At 39.7% G+C, this 23,940-nt stretch overlaps 2 protein-coding genes across 2 annotated transcripts; both read right to left on the bottom strand.

The window, feature by feature from the left end:
* Positions 1 to 2,715: 2,715 nt before the first annotated feature.
* Positions 2,716 to 7,069, bottom strand: GDF2 (growth differentiation factor 2). Its single transcript, XM_085065344.1, has 2 exons — positions 6,436 to 7,069; positions 2,716 to 4,749 (listed from the first exon to the last, which is right to left on the bottom strand). The coding sequence occupies exons 1-2, from the start codon at positions 6,779 to 6,781 to the stop codon at positions 3,809 to 3,811; spliced, it is 1,287 nt and encodes a 428-aa protein (XP_084921470.1). The 5' UTR covers positions 6,782 to 7,069; the 3' UTR covers positions 2,716 to 3,808.
* Positions 7,070 to 11,681: 4,612 nt separating this feature from the next.
* Positions 11,682 to 23,634, bottom strand: GDF10 (growth differentiation factor 10). Its single transcript, XM_085065343.1, has 3 exons — positions 23,235 to 23,634; positions 17,333 to 18,240; positions 11,682 to 12,663 (listed from the first exon to the last, which is right to left on the bottom strand). Exons 1-3 carry the CDS (start codon positions 23,530 to 23,532, stop codon positions 12,472 to 12,474), a joined length of 1,398 nt encoding a protein of 465 aa, XP_084921469.1. The 5' UTR covers positions 23,533 to 23,634; the 3' UTR covers positions 11,682 to 12,471.
* Positions 23,635 to 23,940: the final 306 nt, after the last annotated feature.

Here is a 23,940-nt window from a genome sequence, read left to right as displayed (position 1 = left end):
GGGACCTGCCCTGTTTTTGATGGCTGAACACACAACAAATGGTAGGCTGGCGAGTTAACACGGGACAAAGGACGTGGTGACATGCTATGTCCCGTTAGCTGTTCGGAGCAGCCAGAAGGGATGCGGAGCAGTGACGCAGTCTGAGGACATGGTCTTGCCTCACAGACATCGCTTTGCCACCCTTAGTATGTTTCTCTACGCGTACCTTGCAAGTCTTTGAAGTAACAAATTGATTCAGTGCTGCGTGTCAGGAGCTACAGCAAGCTACTGGTATTTCCCGGAGTTCCCAGTTCATAGTGCACGGCTGCACACCTGTGTGCATTTACCTGTGTGCATTTACCTGCGTGGTAAAGGCCAGACTCTGAGGAGGCTGGAATCAGCTGTGGTGTGGGAGCAGTGTTAACTGTGTAGGACACAGCTGTGTCTGAAACGATGGGTTGCCTTGAGAGGCGTCTAAAGCCTTTTATTCTGAACTTCAGGAATTGTTAATTTAGCTTAATGTTTCTATATTGACAGTGTCTTTACCATATAAAGGTACCTGAGCAGATACCAGCCAAACACCTCCAGATTCTCATAAGGCTATTGTCTCTTCACCTGTAGGAAAGAATAGTGAAAATGGAGAAATTTTTATTTTTAGTGACTGTGTTGTTAAGTTGCATCAGCTGCTCTTCTCTGTTGGGACATGGCATGGAGGAGTGGGTGAGAGCAGAGGACATTGTATCTGCTGTGTGCACAGACAAGGTGGGAACCTAGGTAAAAACAGCACCAGCTGTATCTTCTGACCAGCTTCCATCAGCTTACCATGTTTATCTATTCAGTCTGAAGTGCTATAGGTTATCCTTAAAATTGCCCGTGGAGTCAGCTGGATTCTGATGTTACAGGACTGTTGCGCAGATAGGTAACAGGCCTGAGAAGGAGGACATGCATCAGTCTTGTTTTTATGTTAAAGATATAAGTGTAATTTTAACTGTGCATCTGCTGAATACTGCACAAGCCCCAATGTGCTCTTCGATAACAGCAAGCTGCTGGTCAGCATTCATAACCCAGTCATGGGAGGGGGGTTTCCTTAGTGTCCAGTGGAGCCCAGCTTGAAGCAGGGGCAAGATTCTTACTTGCTCTTCACAGCCTGTGTACTCTCTAGAACCATCATGACCACCTGGCTGACTTGTTGCATCCAGAAGCAGTTGAAACACAAGGGAGTTCAAACAATTACTTAAAATTAAATGTGCAAAACTACATAAATCAAGCTGCTAAATGTAAAGCCAAACATCAATTTGACACGCATTTCAGCCATGCTGAAGGTAGTAGCAGCTGTAGGCACTCCTGGGTTCTCATTTCTTCTTGACCCTGTTCGTTACCCTATGGAAAGATTCATGTTTCATTTTACTACCATGCCAAACAAAACGTTAAGCCAATGGGAATATGATCGTTAAAGCTGGCTGGGAGCTCAATTGATTTTTTTTCATTGAAATACAAAAGCGGCTTATAGTCCAGTTTTGGGATGGGATTGGTTGGGTCTTCTGTGGAATTCCGATGGCATAACTAGGAGCTGAGGTTTTGAGCCAAAAATGGCTTGGGGTATTTTTTTCCCCCTCCAAATAAGGGAAATAAAGATCAATGTTTGACTTCAGAATGTGACACCCACCCCCTACCACCGCTCCCCCTTGATTCTTGAGAATTTCTTTCTGTAAGATGTGGGAACTGGTTTTTCCCCTTCCCCATATTTTCATTTAATTATGGACAAAGTCCTATATTCAGTGAAGTCAAAGTGTAACAAGGACCTTGTGTATAGATGACTGAAGGGCACATAGCTACAATTACCTTGACATGAAGGTGAATAAGTCTTCTAATGTGATCACACCAAGTGCATGTTTGGTCGTTTCTGTCACTTGATTAAGAGAAGTTTTGCAAAATGTCAAGAGCTTAGGAGAGAAGAAAAAAATAGGGAGAGAATGCAAGGTACTCTGGCAGGAGGAAGATAGATATAACTATGACTGTTGGATGACAGAAGCCAGTGAAGAGTGGTAAAATGATTACTGCTGTGGGAAGCTTAAGAGGTTAATGGCATACAGCTAGGGATGGATGGAGTTTGCATGGACCCAGATCTCAGATATCATCCAATTGCAGACCAGTTCCAAAGAAAAAGACTATAAATCAGTTCAGAATTCTAGTGAATCGTGCTTTGTACTTGTAGTTTGTGATCTAACCAGCAGTTCTTGATGGAATTACAACTACCCTGCTCACACTCACCTGCTATTTGCTCTGTATTAAATTAACAATAGTAAATAAACTGCGTATTAGATTTCAAGCTGACCTGTTCATGTCAAATGAATTCGTCTTGCTCACATGCTGTCCTAATTCATAACATATGTATCAATTTAAATCTTGTTGCTTCCATACATTAAGATACTGTTTAGATTTTTCGCCTCATCAATATTCTTCACCATTTTGAATGGTTGTGTAGTTTGTTATAGATTTGGTTCAAAAGTGATCTCAGGTAGATTTGTGTGTGTGTGTATGTGTGTGTGTTTAAGTGGTGAAGGAGTAGAAGTGAGGTGGGCTATGGTGACATTGTACAGCACTTACACCTGTCACCTGTAACCAACAAAAGGCAGTTTGTTCTTTTGCAGACAAAACCTTCATTAGCACCAAAGGAAGTTTACTTGCAGGAAAGATGGGGTCCTTGTTTAGTGAAAACACAACTGAAGTCAGGAGAATGATGGTATGATAGTGTATTTCTCATACAGCAGTATGTCTCATAGAACACAGATAGAAGTTTTCAGTTTTTCCCAGACTTCTAAGAGGTGAAAGAATTTTGTATGTAAAATAGAGTTTCTCCTATAAAGAAATTAAAAAAAAAAAAATCAGAACCTCATGTCAGACGCTGAACAACAAATTTAGGCTTCTAAATAGGCAGCCTGGGCTTTTCAAAAGTGCTGAGCACTGCCAACCCCCACTGCTCTTAGGATACAGCTTCTAAGGCTGGACATCATTTGACTGCATGTTCTTGCAAAGAAATACTAAGAATATGCAGTAGGTCAAAGTGGTTCCTTATCTTTGTGTGGTGATAAGGGCTGCTGTTCCTCCTAGGAAACAGTGTCTTAGGAGCGGAAGGCTGCACTTCTTATCATTCAAGTATGTGCCATAAAGGGGTAAAAATAGGGACGCCGAGGATAAGAAAGCTGAAACTAAGGCACCTGCTACCCACAGAAGGAAACCTGGGAATGAAATAAGTGAGAGTCTCTTCTGTTTTGAATATTGCAAATCTTCACTTACAGGAACAAATAATTTGCCTGTTAAAGCATCTAAGATTACTGATATGAGAAAAGGCTTCCTGGATTTAGATTATCATGCAGACAACATTCCATTTACTGAGTTTTACAGAAGTTGAAAATGTCAGAGTTGACGGAGAGAATTAGATTTCAATAGCTGTTAAAAGTTTGCAGGACATCCTAAACCCCCATTGAAAATCCTCTAGTTTGTGACCTAAGTACAGTCTATTAAACAGACAGTTTGAAATAAGACACTGATGTTGTATCACTGTCACCAAATAATGCATAGTTCATTCAATGTCACAATATTTTAATCCAGTATTCACTTTGCCATGATATATAATGCAGGCTATTTGCAATGATTGCCATTCTTTAAATGCCAGTTTTACTTTAAAACAAGCAGCAACAACAATAACCAGCCCCATACCCTGCTCCAAACCTTGTTTGCAATGGTCTTCATTTGCATCACTATTGTACAGATTTACAAAGGATAGAAAAAGGGGATGTTCCTATTCTTAGAGATTCTGCCTGGTATACTACCTGCAGCCACATTCTGCCACTTTCATCCCTTCATAGTTATATATCAAAGTGGGCACACCAGCATCATCCTTATAAAGAATGGAGATTGAATCCAGTTTGGTTGGAACACAACAGGCCTTGGAGGCTTTTTTTGGGTTTTGGAGATGCACCAGAGTTTGGACAATAGCATGTTTTGTTGGTGTGACATTATCTGTCAGAGGGAAGAAGCAACCTCCTTTACACTCAAAAGCCTCATAATCTTTTGGTGCAATGATCCAGGAATCCCAGCCAATCTCTTCAAAGTTCACATGGAGGGAGGTTCTCCTGCAGTGGTTGGCTCCAATGCTTCTCTTGCTTCTGGAGGAATGCTGGTGGGACCCAGTGATGGCCTTTTCCTCTCCCTGCTGTTCCACTTCAGATGAAGTGTTGTTCTTTCCTAATTTCTTGAGCACAGTTTCTTGTTCATGAACAATCATCTCCCGGAGCTCCACTTTGGTCTCTTTTGTCCCATTGCTGCGGTCATTGGAGAACACTATTAACAGGGGCACTTTTTTAGTGTCAGGGCTAACACTGATATCCAGCTTCCCACAAGTAAAACCACCCAGAGCTTTACTCTCCATAACAACCTCTAGCTTATTTTTAGTCTCCAGTTTGTCTGCCCTGACCCATCTTTTCACAGCGCTGGACACTTCAAACATCTTCCAACCACACTCCTGGATATTGTGGGAGACAAGGAAAGATTTGGTACTTTCTGGGTTTTCCCAGTGGCCATCATCTAGAACATCATAAATTACCATGTTGCCTTCCAGCCTAGAAAGAGACCCAACTTCCTTGTGACAGGAGATATAAATTCTCAGTTCAGCTCTGGTGATTTCCTCATATTGTGGAATAGAGACGTTGAAGAACAAAATGTGTTTCTGGAATGGATTTTCTTCTGGTGAATCTAAAGAAACAATGTCTGCAATAGGAAATTAAAACATGTGGTTACAGTGCTTCTGACTGTCCGAGTAACTTAATTTGAAAAGACTCAGGATATATTTTGAGGATAAAATAAGAGCATGGTGACACAAAAAAAAAAAATCCTGTCTTCTGGCCAAGTTTCAAGGGCAGAGAGTGAAAAGAGGAAATGGAAGTCCCTGGTGTTGGTAGTATTTTACCATGATTGCATAGCCAGGTGAGTGTGCGGAGGGAAGCATGAGGAGGCTGCCTAGAACAAACTATGGATGATGCTGGGCAGTATTAAGTACATAAATAAGGCATGTGCAGAGTTTTTAGATTTAGCAATTTGCTAAAGGTATTTTTACACAAAGAATTCCTAAAAAACCCAGTGAATTTCCTATTCTTATCATCATGCAGTGGGATGAACTGCTCCAATACACGTATTTAAATGTCTTTAAGAAGTAGCTGTGCTGAGGCTTTTTTTGTTGTCTTCAGTTCAGTTTGAAAGCAGCTTGGACTGGGAGTGTGGGGAAATAGAAAAGTTTTCAAAAATCCTGAATTGAAGCTCCAGGGTTGGTCTTAACTGTAACTTGGTGATGAACAGCCCTTCATGCCCAGGTCCCAGACTGTTCCAGGCTGGATTCACTGAGCTTGTGTGGGTTTGCTCATATCTTTGTTTGTTGTCTGCAAATCTGTGTGCAGTACCAGCAACTCTGCCTGGGAAGGGGCAGGTATTTGGCTGGAAGATCAGATTCGTAGTGTTTAAAAGTCATCACAGGTTTGAGCATCACAACAAACAGGTCTGTTTAATGCTCAATGTAAGTTAACTACTTAATAATTATGGGTTTAGGGCACTTTTAATGGGCTATTGCTGCCACATCTTCAGAGCTTTTCCCTCTAAAGTAGTCAGAGGGAAGAGTGAGATATGGAAGCTATAATCTAGGGCATATTGTTGAGATTTCTTTCTATTTCAGGACTAAGGACACTAAGTTGGGGATTTGGGACTCTCTGTAGTGCTTTTACCTGTGTATGTCTATTTTTCATATAAAGAGAAACTTCATTTCACCCTGATTCATTTTTATAACAAGGATTGCACGGACTTTAACTTTTTTACTGCCTGATGGAGCTTTTAAAAATCTATTTAATGTTACATAGACAGAGTTCTTGAATTTTTTCAGTTGAGATAAGCATGACTACCCATTTTCATATAAATCTTTGTCTAACTCAGAATTTTGGAGGGGCGGTGCTGTTCCTTGCTTGGATCCAGAGACACATTTCTCAGTTGGTTGCTGTAGTTTTAAAATATGTACAGAGCCCACCAAGAAGAAAAGTTCTGTAGAATCAGTCTCAATTATAGGTGGTCAAAAGTTTGCATTCTCACATAGGAACTCAGTTCCAAATATCTAGGATTGAGAAACATGCTTCATGTAAACCCTGTTATTTGGTACATCATCTGAGTTCAAGCATTTGACATGAAAATATTGTACAGTGAAAATATAAAAGAAGAAAACTAAACCTAGCTGCATTTTTTAAAGAGTGAAGAAACTACCGAGTAAGAATGCAATCCAAAATTTTAATGTTTCATTTCTAAAGAATCTGTGGAAGTTAGGAACTCAGTTTCTTATGAATTTTGAAAGAATCTGAATATTTACTATCCATGTAATTCTTTAAAAATTCTAGTCCACACATTTAGGACTTCTCCTACCTTCAGTACTGAAGCTCCTTACAATATTGGATGCAGGGATGGAGGATTTGTCTGCAGCATATCTGTTGTATAAATCAATCATGAACTGTGGTGGTTCTTCTTTGGTCTTCACTTGTGAGGGGACTCTTGACAAATTCAAGCTCCTTAGTAAATCCGTCTTCATATTCTCCAGGAAAGATTTAAAGTTGAAATGAGTTTCATCTTCTACTTCCCCAGGATCATGAAAGTGTGCATCAGACTTTCCCATAGCTGATAGCCTGTCCCAGTCTCCCAAGGGCTTGCCTCTTGTCAGACAAGCAATGATGTTGAAAACAGACAGTGCAGCTAATACTCCAAAACAATGCATTTCTTCTATATTTACTTTCTGGTGGAGAGACAAGAGGACAAGGGTATTTTAGCTGATTAAAAGGCTTGTTTCAATACAGACAGAGGAAAGAAGACGTAAGGCAAACAACTGGAATGCCCTTTGCAAATCACTTTCTTGTGTTCTTTTTGCAGTCTGCTTCAAACCCCAGCCTCTTGTCAGTTGTCAAGCAGATTGGTCGTACACTTGCCCTTATCAGAGTCATTGATGCCATGCTTCAGCTTCTGTTATCTAGCAAAGCTCTTAGTTAATGAAGATTCTGTAAACATCTGACAAACACATGTGGCTGGTGGGAAGGACACTGTATATTGTAAAGAATCCACATTTCACTTTAGGGTCATCTTTGCTTAATTACATTCTTCTATCATTTCCTTGCCAGCACAGAGAGAAGCTTTCTTAGGGACGCAGAAGATTACACGTTTTTCAGCTGGACTAGAAAATACAGATCTAGAACAAAATCCCTCTATTAGCTATTAGCAAATAACATGTTACAAATCTTTTTTGCAGTACCTTCACATGCAATCAGAGAATGCCCAATAATTTGAAGGAGACCTGTGATTCTGCAAGACATGATCTCATGACAATACAAACAACCTTAAAACTTCTTTCCGTTTATCAGTCAAGGGCTATTGTTTGTACACAGTGAAATATCTGTTCTGTGTCAAGTTTGCTTCATGTTGTTTGCAGGCTTGTCCATTTTCAGTTTGATTCCTTTGGTGTATGGGAATTTAGGCTTGTTTTTATAGTATCTTATGTAATATATTTCATAGATTCATGATGGTCAATCCAGTCCAAGAACAACCAGTCATTTTTTCAGCAACCTCAAAATGAAGACAGAATTAGGCCTTCTAAGGCCACAGGGAAAGTAAAAAGTCTTTTTGAAGATACAGAAGATTATCTCTGAAGATACTGAGTCAATGAGAAGAATAGGCCAAGGCAAATGAATTTCTCATGATACAGAAGGAAAAAACAGGTTTATTTATCTTAATGAATGTATTATAATTTGATCTACTGATACATCATTGCTTTTTCTGAACTATTAATACATCATTTTTGTAAGAACAGCTCAATTCGTACTGTACATGTGCCAGAAAATCTGAAGAGTATTATGGGCTTTTACATTAAAAAAAAAACCTCTTTGCAAACATGTGGTCAAGATTTTGCCTTTTTTGGCCATTGCTCTAGATTTTAGCAGTGGTTACACAGCATTTAAAAGTGATCCCAGACTTCTGAAATGCTTGCTTATGTGTCTGTTCAAGTGATAACTGGGATCCAAGATCCTGGCTAATCGTGTTTGTATAACATAAAGTCAAAAAGGATTATTTGGCATTGATCCTGGTCTCCTGCATAGCAAGACTTACATTTTACTCAAGGCTTTTGTTTCCTACCTGCATGCAGAGTGTAATTGCTTGTGTTTGGCTAAACACAACTTTTTAAGTGCCTCCAGGCTTCATCTGAACATGTAAAAGAATCAAAAACTTATTAAATTTTGGTGGCTCTTACTCTAAAAGATTATCACCTGCAGTTAAAAAAAACCCCTTTGTGCTACATTTATTATTTCATTGCACCTGACTTTACCTTCTAGACAGAATTCTTGTAACATTCTGGTTAGTTTAAGGAGTCCCATAGCACTGTCATTTTCTCCCTATCAAAGTGCTTGCATAGTGTGATCAAGTTACTTCTCAGTTTGCTTTCTGATAAAATAAACAGATTGTTGTTTTTAGTAACAAGAGACATTAACTGTTTCAGTTCCTTTTTTGTGTCTCTTTCAGAATTTGAATGTCTTCTTGAAAAGGTGAACCCGAAGGCTATACATAGTTTTCTAGTGGCAGTCCAGAAGTGCCACATGCAGAAATAAGTTATCCTTTCCTTATGTGGTTCAGTGCTCCAGTGTCTATCTTTCCAAAGCTTCCTTTGGCTGCCATTACATAGCATTACACTGGATGACATCACAAATGACATCAATTGTGGTGCAGTGGTGATCCAAATCCATGACAGCCACAAACTTTGTGTTACAAGTTATGACTTTCAAGGGTGCAATCCTGTACTCAATAGGAGCAGCCTCCATTCCTTGTGCCTAGGTACCTGAAGTTCTGCATCTTGTCAACTTTAAAATTTATTTTAATTATATAATGTGCAGCTAGATCAAGTGATCTATATAAATACTTCTCCTCCTGCAAGTGCTGTGGGGGTTGCCATATACAGACTCCTACTTCATACATAAAGATGTCAAATACTGTCAGGCCAAGTGTCAGCTTTGCAGAAACTTTACAATGAACAGTTGAACTCAGTGGAAATTCCTTTTGAAAGCTATTCTTTGAGGTTTGGCAGTGAGACAGTTTTTAATTAATGTGATACACAAATATATTAATATTGTCCGGTGGTTTATTTTAATTATGCAGCCTTGTGCAAGTGAACTCAAATATTCCACAAAACCCTGGGTACATTGTAGCTGTTGCTGTTACCTCTGGCAATTAAACAGTGGCCTGAAAGAATGAAATCGGATTTGCTTTAGAAAAGAAGGGTTTTAACACTTTGCAGGCTAGTATCAGCTTCTTTTCATGTTTTATCTGTCTTTCCTCATACCATATTCTTTTAGGATTAGTTAGTGGAATTATTTTGACCTGTGTTTATCAACAGTAACTTTAGAAACTCAAACATTGAGCAGAATGGTTTATAAGATGTTCACAGAAATAAAAAGATTTGTTGGTTTAGTAGAAGCTTTAAAGAAGATGACAGAAAAGAAACAGGTGCAGCTTAGAAGGATGACATGATCCAAATACCAATTTGGACTCAGCAAGGAGTAACTTTAACCACTAAAACTGGCTGAAAGCCTTGTATGCATTAAAGAATTGACCAGTACAGCTAAACTCCAAATTAAATAAGCTTTACTAATGAGAGATGTGTACAACTTGTGTTGAGAGCAATGACACAGGTATAATATACATAGTTTTGCCAACAGGACTTTAAATACAGCCTTACCCTCTCAGAGTTTTGTAGGTGTCCTTTTGAGTGTAGCAGTAGCATTTTTCTTTATGTCCTACAGACCTTAGATCATAGTATGGTATCTCAGCACATCTTGGAAAGAATGTTTTTACCCAAGGAGTAATTCAAGATATAGCAAATATCTTGAAGGATATTTCTTAAGGATATTTCCTTAAGGATCATTCCTTAAGGAAAACAAAATGCTATAGATGAGAACATAAGCACACTAGGTTAATATGTCAGGCTATTCAAAGCTAGTGATAAATGGGAGCAAGACTAGACCTACAGAAAAGGGTAGATTTTCAAAGACACCAGAAATAACATGGACTTAAGGTACTTTGAAAAATGTTATGCTTATGGTTGTTCTGTAGGAAAGATGACTTTCTGACAACTTTTAAATTTTTCTTCATACATTAGCATTCTTCTGTCAATTGTAATTGACTTCCTCATGATTTATAAAAACACAAGACTGTAAATTTTTTAAGGGAGATCTCCAGCAACAGCACTATACAAAGGTTTTTCCCAATATTTCTAGTGTAAATTACAGTAGTAATTTACAAAGCACAAAAATACTTGGGGGGAAGAACTGAAAACTGGACCCATGATCTTTTGTCAGGCATAACTGGCAGTCACTACAGGGATCTGTAAAACTATGTCCTTTTTAGTCAGAGCTGTTTAGGAGGAATTAGCAAGAACTGCTGTGAGAGGAACCTTGCAAAAACTCCCATGCATACTGAATCTTGCATTTATGTACATTAGCAGGAAGTACCATGTTTACACACCTCTGTTGTCTGGGTCTGAGTATGGAATATTGGTGGTAAAAATACCTAGTGCCATAGTAGGATAGGAGCCTTCCAGTTACTCATTCATCAGAAGGAAGTGGGTTTAGTATCCTTCCCTTAAACAAAGCAACTCTTAAAAGGATAAGATAGTGCATAAGATTAGACTGTTTCTTGAGGAGGAAATACTACATATCTTGTACTCTGTGCTACTTCACAGACTTCAGATGTTTTTTCCACTCTTGGTGTCTTTATGCTATTGTACAGCAGGTGGGTGAAAATGAAGTATGTGGCAAGTGTGTCCTAGAACACAGGGACACTAAGAGGATTGACAGACACCATGATGGGAATACCAGCTCTTAAAAGACTGCTGCCGTTATAAGGCTACCATAAATGTATCAACAGGGGACTGTGCAGGAGTTAGAGTGATGCAGAGACTTTATTTCTATAAAGACTTCTAATGGAACCACTGCCAAATGTTTCCCATTTTGATGTTCATTGTTTGAAAAGAAAGTTAATGAAAGTTCTGGAAAGAGTTCAGAAGAGAGCTGTGAGAAATTGTTTTAAGGCTTAGAAGAAGAAATCAATCTATTTAAATCTTAGCCAAAATGTAATCTGACCCTACTCTCTATACTAAAAATACACAGTGAAAGTATTTTGGATAATAGATAAAAGGGATCTAATAAAATAGGTTACAGTAAGATCCATTGAATTGAAGCTAAAGCTCATCAAATTCAGTCTGGGATTAAGCCACTGCATATGAACAAAGAGCACTAACTTTTGGAACAACTACTTGTAGTCCAGTAGAGATATTCTATCACATGAAATCTTTAAAGCCAAATTTATGCATGTTTTTCAAAGATATTCCCAAGCTCAAAACAGAAGTTTCATAATGCATGGCACAGAAAATGCTGAGCAAGGTTCTTTGATCTGTGCTATGCAGGAGGTCGGTCTAGATGATCATAGCATTTTCTTCTGTCTTTAATGTATTGAAGCACATTATGACAAGCTTAACCTGTACTTACAAGTTTCCATCTAATTAATAGGATGTAGGAGAATGCATTTATAGAAAGACAATTCAAATATTTTTAGATACTACTGTACCTTTAATTTATTAGCTTTTGTTAAAAGCATGTAACAATCTAGAGCATATAAAGTATAATTTACAAAAATATAAATCTTGGTTATTTTATTTTTAGTATTTCAACGTATTACTATATTGTATGTGTTACTCAGAGAATATGTTTAACAACCTGAAATTATTCAGCAAACCAAAAATGTGGGATATTACATGTCTTTTGTAGAACAAATTATATATTAAGGAAGGGTAGCCAAAACCGACTATATTAACATATTGTTTATATGAAAACTTATGAAGTGAACTATACTCGCATCCTGAAGAAAATATACATTTTAAGCCCTTTATTACAGCATTTTCAGTATAAATATGCATATTAAGAGTATGAGTGTTTTAGGCAAAAATGTTTGATTTGTGTACAAAAGTGATATTCTAAAATAAGCCTACCTTTCCAAGTTCACTTCCCCAACTTCTTGGTTAACTGAAGCAATAAAATAGTCAGAAAATAGCATATAAAACCATATTTTAGTCCTTTGATTATGGAAAACTTTACACTTAAATTTCTCACTAAACACCAGGTCTCCTGGCTAGGTGGGTTAAGAAGATATCTTTAGAAGTACTGAATTCCTGGAAGATGAATATGAAAGACAAATGATGACAGTGCGACCTATCCTTAGAGACGAGCACATGTGTTGTTTTAGTCTCTTCTTGCAGAGGAATTGTAGACTTGTATTGGTTCATCAACCCAAACAGATTCATTTCCCATTTACAACTTCCCAGAGTAGTTGAGCAGGATATGTGGGCCTTGTTCAAGGTGTGTCTGTGTGAACTTATCGGCAGGCGCAAGTTTCAACTGACATATTGGGATATACCTTTAAAACAACATTTTTGTTCTCATCTAAGAACAGGACACTGAGTGAACTCATTTTGTCAGGAACGCAGCAGGGTTCTGGGATGCCAGGAATGATTCCTACTGCTTTTACAATGCTCTGAATTGTAGCATGGTTTGATGGCCGGACAATCTGAAACAGAGAAAGAAATAGTTACAACTTCATTTATGAGCAATCACTTTCCTAGGTGGACTTGGAAAATGACAACAATTATGGGGTTTTTTGTTTCTCAGTAAAGCAAATACGTCATTGGTTGAGTCACAAGGCCATGCAGCACAGTTAGTCCCTCACACTTCCAGCTTTCCTGAACTGGGTGTATCCAACAGATATTTTGTGTTCCTTAGGCTGCCTTCATAAATACCAGAGGAGGGCACTGGTAGCACAGCCAGCAGCCAGAGGCCTGAAGAAAGAATGTTTCTGAATGTACCTGCTACATGCTGGAGGCAGACATGGAGGAGAAGGAGCCTAAGATGGGAAATAGTTCTCAGTTGCTAGATGTTTTATTTTGTTTTCTTAACCTCTTGTCTGACTTAGAAAATTTGCTACTGTATGTATTTCCAAAATAATTATCCCTGCATTCCAACAAAATTTCTCCTCATGTATGAGAACCTGGAATTAGTTACTTTTTCCTGAGTAATTACTCTCTTTTAAAAGAGCAGAGTACTCCAGAAGTAGCATCCACAGGAGACAGGTAGTATAGAACAGTCAACCTGACAGAGCCTCTCTGATCATAATTGCATGACAAATAGCTCATATTTGTGGTCTTTGCTTCCCTCTGCCTTCCTCACCAGGGTTTCTTTTTTTTTCTTCCAATGGGCTAGCCTCATACTGGGAGAATGAAAAAAATAAAAAGGCTGGGAGGCTGAGAAAAGTGTGAAATGAGGATTCACAGCAGCTTTACATCTATAACCTGTTCAGGGTACTGAGCCACAATATTTTTCTACTATTGATTTCTGGATGCAGTTAACAGAAAGAAAAACATTTGAGAAGAGGTTGCAGCCATTAGGCATTACAGCAGTGAGAATAAGAAAACAGTAATATGGTATCCAGCCCACCACTGAGGCTGAAGCTTCAGTGACTCCAGTTGTCGTGCTTGAATACTGTCCCAGCAAATGCGTACAATAACAGGAGGAAAGCTGCATTAGTCCTATCAGGCTTTTTGCTACAGTTTCCTGAGTTTTCTCGTATCTGCACATATCTGCTGTAGGTGGCACATGGAATGTTCCATCACTATTGGTGCACAGCGGTATAGTGGGGGGAAAATGACATCTGTGGGACAACAGATAGGGACTTTGCACACTTATGCATGGAAATAGATAATTTAGGTGAGAAGAATTATTTTCTTCTATACATTTTCTATTTTAAAAATATATAAGTATATGCAAAACATGATTTTCCATTTCAACATGAAAAGTTATGTAGTCCATGGATAGAACAAAGGAGCTGTTTTTCAGGATAATTCGGTTTTGAAACATTTGCATTAAGTGTAACACATCAGCAAATCAGATCCAAACCTTAACTGCCATTAAGGCTTTCAGCTCTTCCTTAAGTAAGCCATTTCAAGGAGGAACTGTGAAGTCTGCCCTTGACCCTTCAAGACAGCATTCCTACAGCCAAGGCCCAACAAGTGCCCAATCCTGCAAAGTGCCTTACTGTACTTAGCATATATTAGCATAATTAGCAACAGCTTGCTCTTTCTTGCCCCTCTTCATCTTTAGATTTCAAAGCTGTCCACAGATAAGCAGCAGGGAGGTAGTCTCACAGCTGCTGTGTGAAGTAGAAATCAGTTTCTACCTGCATTGGTCATGTAAGCAAATGGGGACAGCAAGAGAGAGACACGAGTTTTTGTGTGTTTAAGCAACTGCAGAGTTTAGAAATTCAAAGAATTAGAGTCTCTAGAATTAAGTTCTTAATTCAGCCCTAATGAAAAACCTCCTGAAGTGTTCCTAGCACCTGTCTTATTTCATGTTGTTATTTGAAACAGTCACAGATCACACTGTGCTACTGAAACAACATTTATTGCCCCCATTGCAGTGGGTAGCCATCACTGCCCTCAGGGCTAGTTACTGACTTAGAGGATTCTTGGCTCTGAACCTGCAGAAGATCCTGCTAGGATCTTCTCCATCTGTGCAGCCTCTAATATCTACAAGGAACAAATAGATGTGAACAAAGTCTATCTAGCCTGAGCTGTCTCCCAACACAACACTTACGAGGTTTCTAATGCCAGAAAGTGCATACACTATGCACAAAAATGCTTAGAAAGTAAAATGCTTATGATAGACCAGTACTCTGTACAGAATCTGGCTGCTTGAGCCCTATATCCACAGCAGAGCCAGACAGCACACCCATCTCACCTCCAGCCAGGCTCCGAATCTTTCCAGCCCTTCTGGCTTCGGTGTTCAGTGATCATGGGCTAAGCTTCACATTTGACTTTGTACCAATGTGCTAAAGTAGAAAGCTTGAAATAATTAGTTGAATGCCCAGTAATGATGGCACTGAGGAAGGGCTAATGGTTTAAATGCTGGCTGCTAAGTTATATACAGCAGGCCAGGTTCTACCACATGCAGAACTGGAATTTATTTGGCAAATGCAGTACTGCAGCCTGCCATATAACTTAGTCTTCCTCCTCACAGTTCAAGGAATAAGAAATTCAGCAGTAAGGTGGGTGAACTTGCTATGACAAGATTTGTACCCAAAATGTTGAGTATCTATCTAAATCAAGACTTCCAGTTATTCAAGTAGATGTGCAGAATGATGTACTGATACTTAGGAAAAAAAATAAATCCTGTAACGTTGTAATACCCAGCATGCCAGATACGTAATTCTATCTCCACAGTTCTAAAAGAGTACTTTGGAAATAACGTGTCTGTTATCCATCACAGACTGACTGTGTAGACCAAGTCTTCATGAATAGCTTTAATTTGGCCTTTGATACTTTCCTGACTTAGAGCATACATGCAAAACCAAGACATATTTCTCCCTCAATAATATTTTGCAGCTCTTATACTCTGAACTGACTCTTCATTCATGCTGGTGTCTTCTCTCTCTTCCTGTTGAAACAGTCATTGAAAAAAGCTACACCTGTGAATCTGCTTCTTTTTTTTCTCCTGTTAAAAACACAAAACTAAAAAATAATAGTATACATCTTCCAAAGCAAACCCAATCAATGAATGTGTATTACACCTAAAATTTCCAAATCTATGTATTTGTGATTTAGTTTCTCTTTTTTTTTCCCAGGTTTTTTTTTCCTTATTTTGGTAATTTTTCCTTATTCTAGATAAAATATTAAATAAGTGAGCAATATAAGCTTATTTAACTATTCAAGTTAGAACTGAATCTTCTCTCTTCTGGGCCTGTCAACTTTTGTGTAATGCTGTTTTGCTCACAAGAAGCCGGATGTGTTAAATGCATCTTTTTTGGAGGGTGGGGTTGTTGTTTGGTTGGAGGTTTTTTATTTTGGGTTTATGTTGTGTGTGAATGGTGCATTAGACTGTGAGTCTATGGCAAAGGACCCATATTCCCAGGCCATCTTTTGGTTTGGATAAGGTATATGGTGATTATATTGCATGATGAATTTGTATTACAATAGCAAAGCAAAGTTGTATATGAGTCTGTGCAAGCTTTAATTTTTGCGAGACCATGTATCAATTTATGTACACATGGTTTGGCATTGGCCAGATACACAGAGAACATGTGGTCAGATTTGTACACCCTACTGTGAAGTCTGGATTTCCACTGTTCCTGAACTTAAAACTAGCCTACATATCTGCTCTTCCTGAACTTATACTACTTGTTTCAACGCAAACATACATCAATTCCCTTGGATATAGGAGAGCACATTCCTGTTTCAGATCTTTGAAGTTCTGTACTGTAAAACACTATATTTATGCGCCAAATGGCCACATGCAAAAATGTCAGTCAAACAAATAATCAGGCCATTTGTAGATAGAATTGCAAAATAATTACAGTTTCTAAATATGCAGGTTATCCAGTGCTTCAGACCCTTCCCTTGGCCATTACTTGAAAGCCTTATAAAATCCTGATAATTCTTGTCCAACACAGGATTGCCAAAATTTCTACTTATTGACATAGAGCAGAGAGTGGGAGTGGGCCAAATGTTTGCCTCTCCACGCAGTAAATTTCACACTGCTTCTACAGGAGGAGTTCAGTATGCTTGCTTTAGGGTGCTAGAGACAGTTTTGTGGCATTTCTAGCCATATAAAGTAAAACAACTTTTTTGTTCCAGCAGGATTATCTAACATATTTCGAATTTTGATACACAAATATCATCTTAATCAGTATTGTTGTTTTCAAAAGTAGCATGCAGTTTTCTAAAGTTGAAAATACCTCAGTGTAACTACTTTTAATTTTTCTTCTATGGTATTATAATTGGAATCCAGAAATATGCTGATAGAGTAGCTTGTTTTAATAATAGCATATAATATGTCATACTTCTGCTACTGCAATAGAGTATTTTGATGATTTATTGTATATAACCATATTTTCATAAGCTGAAAAAGTCTTTATGCTATGTTTTTAAGACATAAAATGAGAAATTGTAAGATAAACCCGAGATACTTTTCTTATTCTTCAGATTGCATTAAAAAAAAAAAACTTGCAATCTTTTTGCACTCTGATGACTAAGTTGATGGAAACAATATTGCTTAATTCTTTAGGTTGAACAAGACAACAAATCACAATGAAAAAGGTAAAAATTGAAAGGAAAATCTAACTAAAGAAGTAATTAGATAAGCAGAACTACTACTGTTTGCAAGCTGACAAGAATGACAAGGCACACTACCTTGGGCATTGGAAATTCACATGCACCTGCACAATAGTAGGCATCAAATGATTTGGGAGATATGATCCATTCATTCCAGCCAATATCAGCAAAGTCAACTTTCATGTATCTTCTTGAACAAATCCTTGGCTCATTCCATTGTTTTCGCCTTGCTTTCTTCATTGTTTTCTCATCAAAATTTAGCACCTGAGACTTTGTAAGTGTTTCTGTATTTTCTTGCCCTTTTCTCCTTCGATCTTTGCGTGAGGCTTTTGGTTTCAAGGATTTGTAGGCATTTTCCCATATGTCATGTTTGTTGTATTTGTTGTTATTATAATCTACTTCTGGCAACTCATTGTTCTGAATAGAGCTAGCGAGGTATGTATCCCTCCTAACTCGAGTATCAGTAGAAGCATTAGGGGATAGATTTGGGTCCCCATCATTGGAAGGGAATGGATCATAACGCTGTAGGGTGCCTGCCACACTGTTAGGTTCAGAGATTGCAAGATCATTAGCATAAACTAGTATATAAGGTAAATGGCTGGCAACGTGTTCAGGGAAGCCCTGGTGTTTCTCCCCAGAATCAAGCTCAGCACAGAGGATGAGCTCTCCAGCTTGTTTTGATTCTTTTACAATGTGTGAAATGTCCTTTGCATGCCAAGCCCCTCGCCTCTGAAAAAGCACAGTGATGTTCCCTTTCACTAGTCCATAGGCAGAATTCTGGTGAATGCTTTGGAAAATGAGGTTGAGCCGTAGGACTGGAGGCAGGTGAAGGAGGCGGCAGGATGAGTTCTTGGACCGTTTACAATACGCTTCCCGGTGCCGAGGGCGTTTGTCAGCGTAGAAGTGAAAAGTGGCAGCAAGGATCATTTCTGAATCCTGCATGGATGTCAGATTGAAGCAGTACAAGGGCTTCTGGGCCAAGAATTCTGCAACAGAGCAAGGAAAACATGGATATATGAGACCAGAAATGGTAATTAACTCTTATTTCCATTTAAGTGAATTAACAAATTTTACTTTTCACTTACATAAAATAATTTAGTATAGTGAGCTTGTCACTTCAGCTTAAAACTATGGTGTATAAGAGGTGGAAAAAACTCTTAACTATTTAATAGCAATATTACAGTAACATTGAGAGCGTCCAACATACTGGGCATCTTTTGTACCTATGAGAGATAAAACTCTTCCCAGAGATTTTTAGTTCCAGACTGCCTTTCATTCTAGGCAGACAAGAAGAGCAATCCTTGATTCCATTTAATTTATAATGAAGTCAGGCTTAGAGAAGGTGTCAAATTTACCTATGGCAGAGGTCAGAGAAATACACTGCTGAAACCAGTATGGCAGAACCCAGGTTTACAGTTAGTATTCAAGATTGTCTAATCGAAAGCTGACTGCAGATTCCTGAAAGATGTCTGGGTGCTAACTCTGTGGGCAACAGCTTATCATCTGCAAATAGTGCACAAGAGACATTTCACAAGCAGGCTGGCAGTAAGCAGTGTGACACATTTTGGGGGTCATTACTCTTGTGAACAACCTTCCTTTCCAGTATACATCATGTAGGAGCTTTGTTTAAAGCACTGTAAAACACACTTGGTTTCTAAGGCTTGTGTTTAGATCTGTGTGAAGTTAGTGACAAATGCTATAGAGCAGGAGCTCTTAAAATTCAAACTCTATTTGAAACAGCTTCTTTTAAGCTGGTTGAACAGTTTGTACTCAGCTTACATCTTTACCCTTCTTTCAAGGAAGATGAGCAATTTTACACTAATAACTGCTTACACCATATTTATTTAAACAGTGGAAACCTCTCTTAGTGTTTTAAAATGTAATCCCATCCCAGCATCAAAAGGCAATGCCATAATAGTCTATCATTGTGAAAATTACTTTTTTTTTTTTCCGCTAGCTCAACAGTATATGGAAAAGTGGTGGCAGAACCAAGAAGTGATTCCTATTCTCCCAAGCTCACACCGCTACTTAGAATGCATCAAAGGATTGCAGTGGGTAAGTTTGCATCTTTAAGTAACTCATGCAGGCCAACCCTCTGGCAGCCCTGTTTGACATACCTGCAAATTCTCTGGCACAAGGAAGAAAAAAACCACCCCAAACCAAACAAAATCCAACAAATGCAACAGCCAGGCTTCCCACAAACACTTAGGTTTGTTTTTCAGTGCACTATGGATGATGAGCCACAGAAATTTTGGCAACAGCAGAAAGGCAGTACTGTTAACTGCCACCTGTTGGAACATTCTTCCTTTAAAGCAGAGTTTCATTTGGAAGAGGGAAAGGAATTGTGCTACATCTTACTAAATTGGTGCTTGCTATCTCCCAGTTAATGCTGGATAGAACCATCATTTGCACTAAAAGAACAGCAGATTGGCATGATCATTAATCCCAAAGCCACACAGGCATTCTGAGAGTACAAATATGCAGGCATGCAATTTCCATCTACACCATCTGTATTTTGTTCCTGATACACTGAAGTGGAACAGCTTGCACTGATGTGATAATAACATCGTTTCTGTCACCTCAGTTCAGAATTCCTACTAGTAAACTTTTAATCAACACTAGTCATATGTGTAGGTGCTTACACTATGAAAAAATTTAAGGGCTTAGATTTTATTCAAGTGTCTGAAGTACAGAAATTTCACAAGGCTACTAGATAATTTCTCAGGCCAAGGAAGAGAGTAATTATAGTAATTCCTTTAAAACAGCAGGCTTTATTAATGACTGTTATTTTCAGAAGGCATATGTTTGTAAAAAGAAGTCTATCTACTGGTTCTCTCCACCCTGGCTGTGCACAGTTGAATTTGTTAATATTTCTTTTAGTAGTAGAATACTCTGAGTACCATCAGCTCTGTAAGCTATTGCTATGAAGCATAAGCATTGTTGAGATAAAGACATCTATCCCACCAGTGTCTCAGGGTTTCAGAGGGGAAGGTAACTTGTAATGGTATATCAGAGAAAGGAAGGCTGAATTCAGCTAAAATAATTCTGTATTCTAGAATGAAACAAACCCTTCAAAAGTCAAAATTCTTTGTAGAACAGAATAAAAATCTGTGAATCTGCAGCTTCTGAAAAGCCAGAAGCCTGGAAGTACAGACTTATCAGGAATTTAGAAGATTTGAGTTTTGGTTGGAGAATGGTCATATTTGCATATTGTATAAGTTCACTCAGGCTTTTACCAACCTGTCAACCACAAATTGTCAGTCTAGATTTGGTTTTCTTGCATATGTGCATTATGATACAGTCTGAATTAAATGGCTGCTATTTTCTACTATTCATTAAAGTCTTTGTTTTGTTTAGCACAGAGGATACATCATGTTCAGGGAATGAGTTTGAGCTGCAAGAGTCAATTTATGGGGAAGTTTCATGGCTTAGGCAGCAAATTGCTGCCATGAAGATTAATTCTGCATTAAAATTGTGACATTTGGTCACAAACCAATTAGGACATGACTAACTCCAGCCAGTTGGTGCTGTTTTCTAAAGCTACAAAATTCCCTGAAAACTGGAAAGCACCTAAAGAAATAAGAAGCTTGAGAAATTAGTTCTTAGACTGTCTCTCAGCTCCTAATCAAAAAAATAATGAACTCCTGTGAACACATGTAGAGGTCAGCTAGAGGAGGTGATCAGATGTGTGTGAAGTATTCTTTCGGAAGGGGCAAGTAATGCTAGAGGAACAAAAAAAAAGTTGTATTTGGGACACATGAGAACAGCACATGCATGAACATTTCAAGTGCCTCACAATGATTTTGGAAAAACATTACACATTCTGTAGCTTAGTCAACAACACCTATACTCTCTAACAAGCAGTAGGATGGCAATACAACTGGGTAGTTGAGGAGAACTCAATAATGCCTATGACAAAGGACAAATGTCTGGACCAACATTTTGCACCTCTGGAGCCCTCATCCTGAGAACTGTTAGTAACCCTGATGCTTGAGTGTCACCTAACAAACAGCTTTAAACAGCACCGTGGGAACAGATAGTTGCAGATTTTCTAAAAGGTATGTGATAAAAATAAAGAAGTGCATTACTTGGGATAATGAAAATTATTGTGTGTCTAGTCTGTTTTGCTTATTTCAATAGGACTACAATTACTATCCATATTTTAGAAAGAATGAATGTTCCACATCTTGTTAGAAAAACATGCCAATTTCTTCTTTCAGAAGGAAACGTTAGAATTTCTCAGGGAAGATAAACATGGTGGCAGATAAGGATCTTCTCCCTCATCTTGCATCATTTTACAGTACATTTTAGAGTGTTTATCACTAGCTTGATGAATGCAGTTCAAAGGAACAGTGCAGAGGAGCTTCTGCTTACATGCCATGTTTTTTGAGAAAGATGGGATGCAGTAGAGAAGGTACATAGATAAGACACAGGAGACAGGAGTTTTAGACATAGATATGCCTTATTTCCATTGCAGGGAAAGCCAAGTTACTTTCAGGCCTCTCTGCCTTGGTTTCATGGTCGGACAAATGAGAGAAATAATATTGATTTTTATTTGATCAGCACAGTCTACCTGTGGGTAGAAAATGCTGCTATTTTAGTGTTTTTAAAACAGAATTGCAACTTGGATTACTTTGATGTGAGTAGTGTGTTCGTCAGATTATTTGAAAAATTAAGAAAAAGAATATAGTGCAATTCTTGCCTTGTCCCCAAATCCCTCTTGTGGTCCAGGGCCTTATTTGGGTGACAGCCAGTATAAGCTGCTCAGTTCATAGAAAAATAAAAGTGTTAACAGGAGGTCATGGAAAACCATCCACAGTGGAAGTTCCTTCCTAACCACTATTATAGCAACTGATAGTTAATGATCTAGAGCAGGACAATTTATTTCTCTCCCAAATGCCAGCAACTGATTTATATTGTTAGTCCTGGATTTTTAGATATTTTCATTAGCCACTTACTCTTCTATGGAGCCTCCCCCCCCTTATGATTACTTTTTAATATTACATTTGACATAGGATAGAAATTAAGTTGGGATGCACAAGAGAATATGAATTATTGTGCAATATTATAGAAATCATTCCCTAAAACACTGTATGCTATATTGTACTCTGCACATGAGACTTAAACATAGGAGAAATAGATTAATGCAAAATTTGCTTTTGTAAGTTTCAATCCATCAGATTTGTCTAAATAAAATAATGAATATTTCTGACAAGATAGCAACAACTAGATTCTGGAAACTGATAAAGTTCTTATTTTAAGAACTAAGATCTTAATTACAGTCTGTAAGTGTTAAGCAAAGAAGGAAGATGTTTTCCAGAAAAGATAGTTTGAGTTTCTTTGACAAAGGATAACAAATGTATGGACTACTAATTAGGCAAACCTCCTTTTTATTATACGATGTAATACTGAGATAATGAAAGTGTAGTTTTGACACAGTATACATGTTTCTCCACCTTCATAATCAAGCCAAGTAAAACTGGGGAGAGGGAGGTCAGGTATCTGTCTTCTCGGGCTTAGGCAGTGCAAGAATTTAAGATGCCGAACAGTTTTAGGCGGTCCTGTAGGCGGCACTCTTCCTAGCAGGAACTTCTGAGCCTGCGAAAGAGCCGGGGGAGAGGACCAGTGGTTGGAGCACTCGCTACTAGGTTTATGCTCCAAGTATTTCTGAAAAGATCTTTCGGCGCAGTGCGATATACGCTGGGAACGGCGCTTCTTTTGCCGCTGGTTGCATCCACAGCAACGGAGCCTTTCCCAAGGGAGATACTCTCGGGGAAGGGGAGGGAGCCAGGGAAGGTGGGAAGCCGTCCGCGAAGCGAGGGGAGCCACCCTGTCCCTGTAGGTAGCAAGGGACTCCCCAGCATTCTCCCAGAGTGACACCCCCCGGAGTCAATGGCGACCTCGACTCAAACCCGTCACTGTAAAGGGAAAGAGGAGCGAGGGGGCTCCAGCGGTGCCCCCCGCGCCCGGCCCGTCTTACCCGGCCTGGCTTTGAAGCTGCGGACCGTGTTGCCGTCGCCGGGCCGGCTCCCTTCCCGGTTGTACTTCTCGTAGAGCTTAAGCATGTGGACAGCTACCATGTCCTGAGCGATGCTGCCCAGCCCAGGGGGCGGCGAAGAGCCGCCGCGGGGGTCGCGGCCGGGGGCGGACGAGTCCGGGTCGGCCGGCGGCTGGACGGGGCAGGCGGGCGGGCTGCCGGCGCCCTCCCCCGCAGGGGAGCGGCAGCCCCCATGGCCCAGGGCCCACAGCAGGAGCCAGCAGGTCAGGCGGGCGGCCATCGGGGGATGCTGCGGGCGGGTGGCCGGGCGCGGAGCGGTGGCGGCTCGGTCGCTGCCTGCGTCTGGATCTCCCGGTTGGCCCAGCCGCACCGGGGCGAGGGGGCGGCGGGGCCAGGGAGGAGGAGGGAGGGTGGGGGCGGCCCCCCCCCCGCCGCTGATGCCGCCTCCGCCGGGCCAATCCCCGGGCCCGGGGGCGAGGAGCTCCGGGCCGGGGGCGGCGGAGCGGGGGCAGCTCCAGGGGTCCGAGTGCGGGGGGACTGCGAGAGGGGACGGTGCATTCCTCCAATGTGGGGCTTCCCCGCTCCTTAAAGCATAGCGGGAAAAGGATGTAAATTAATTAGCGCCCGGTCGCTGATGAGAGACACATGTCACCGCCGCCGCTGCGGCATCGAGCGCTGCGGCAGGACG

The sequence above is a fragment of the Lichenostomus cassidix genome, chromosome 6 (genome assembly GCF_008360975.1).
Source record: "Lichenostomus cassidix isolate B80296 chromosome 6, HeHo_3.0, whole genome shotgun sequence".
NCBI classification, from domain to species: Eukaryota; Metazoa; Chordata; class Aves; order Passeriformes; family Meliphagidae; genus Lichenostomus; species Lichenostomus cassidix.
Note: the sequence above shows the minus strand (reverse complement) of the source record. Positions and strands in the feature narration are given on the sequence as shown.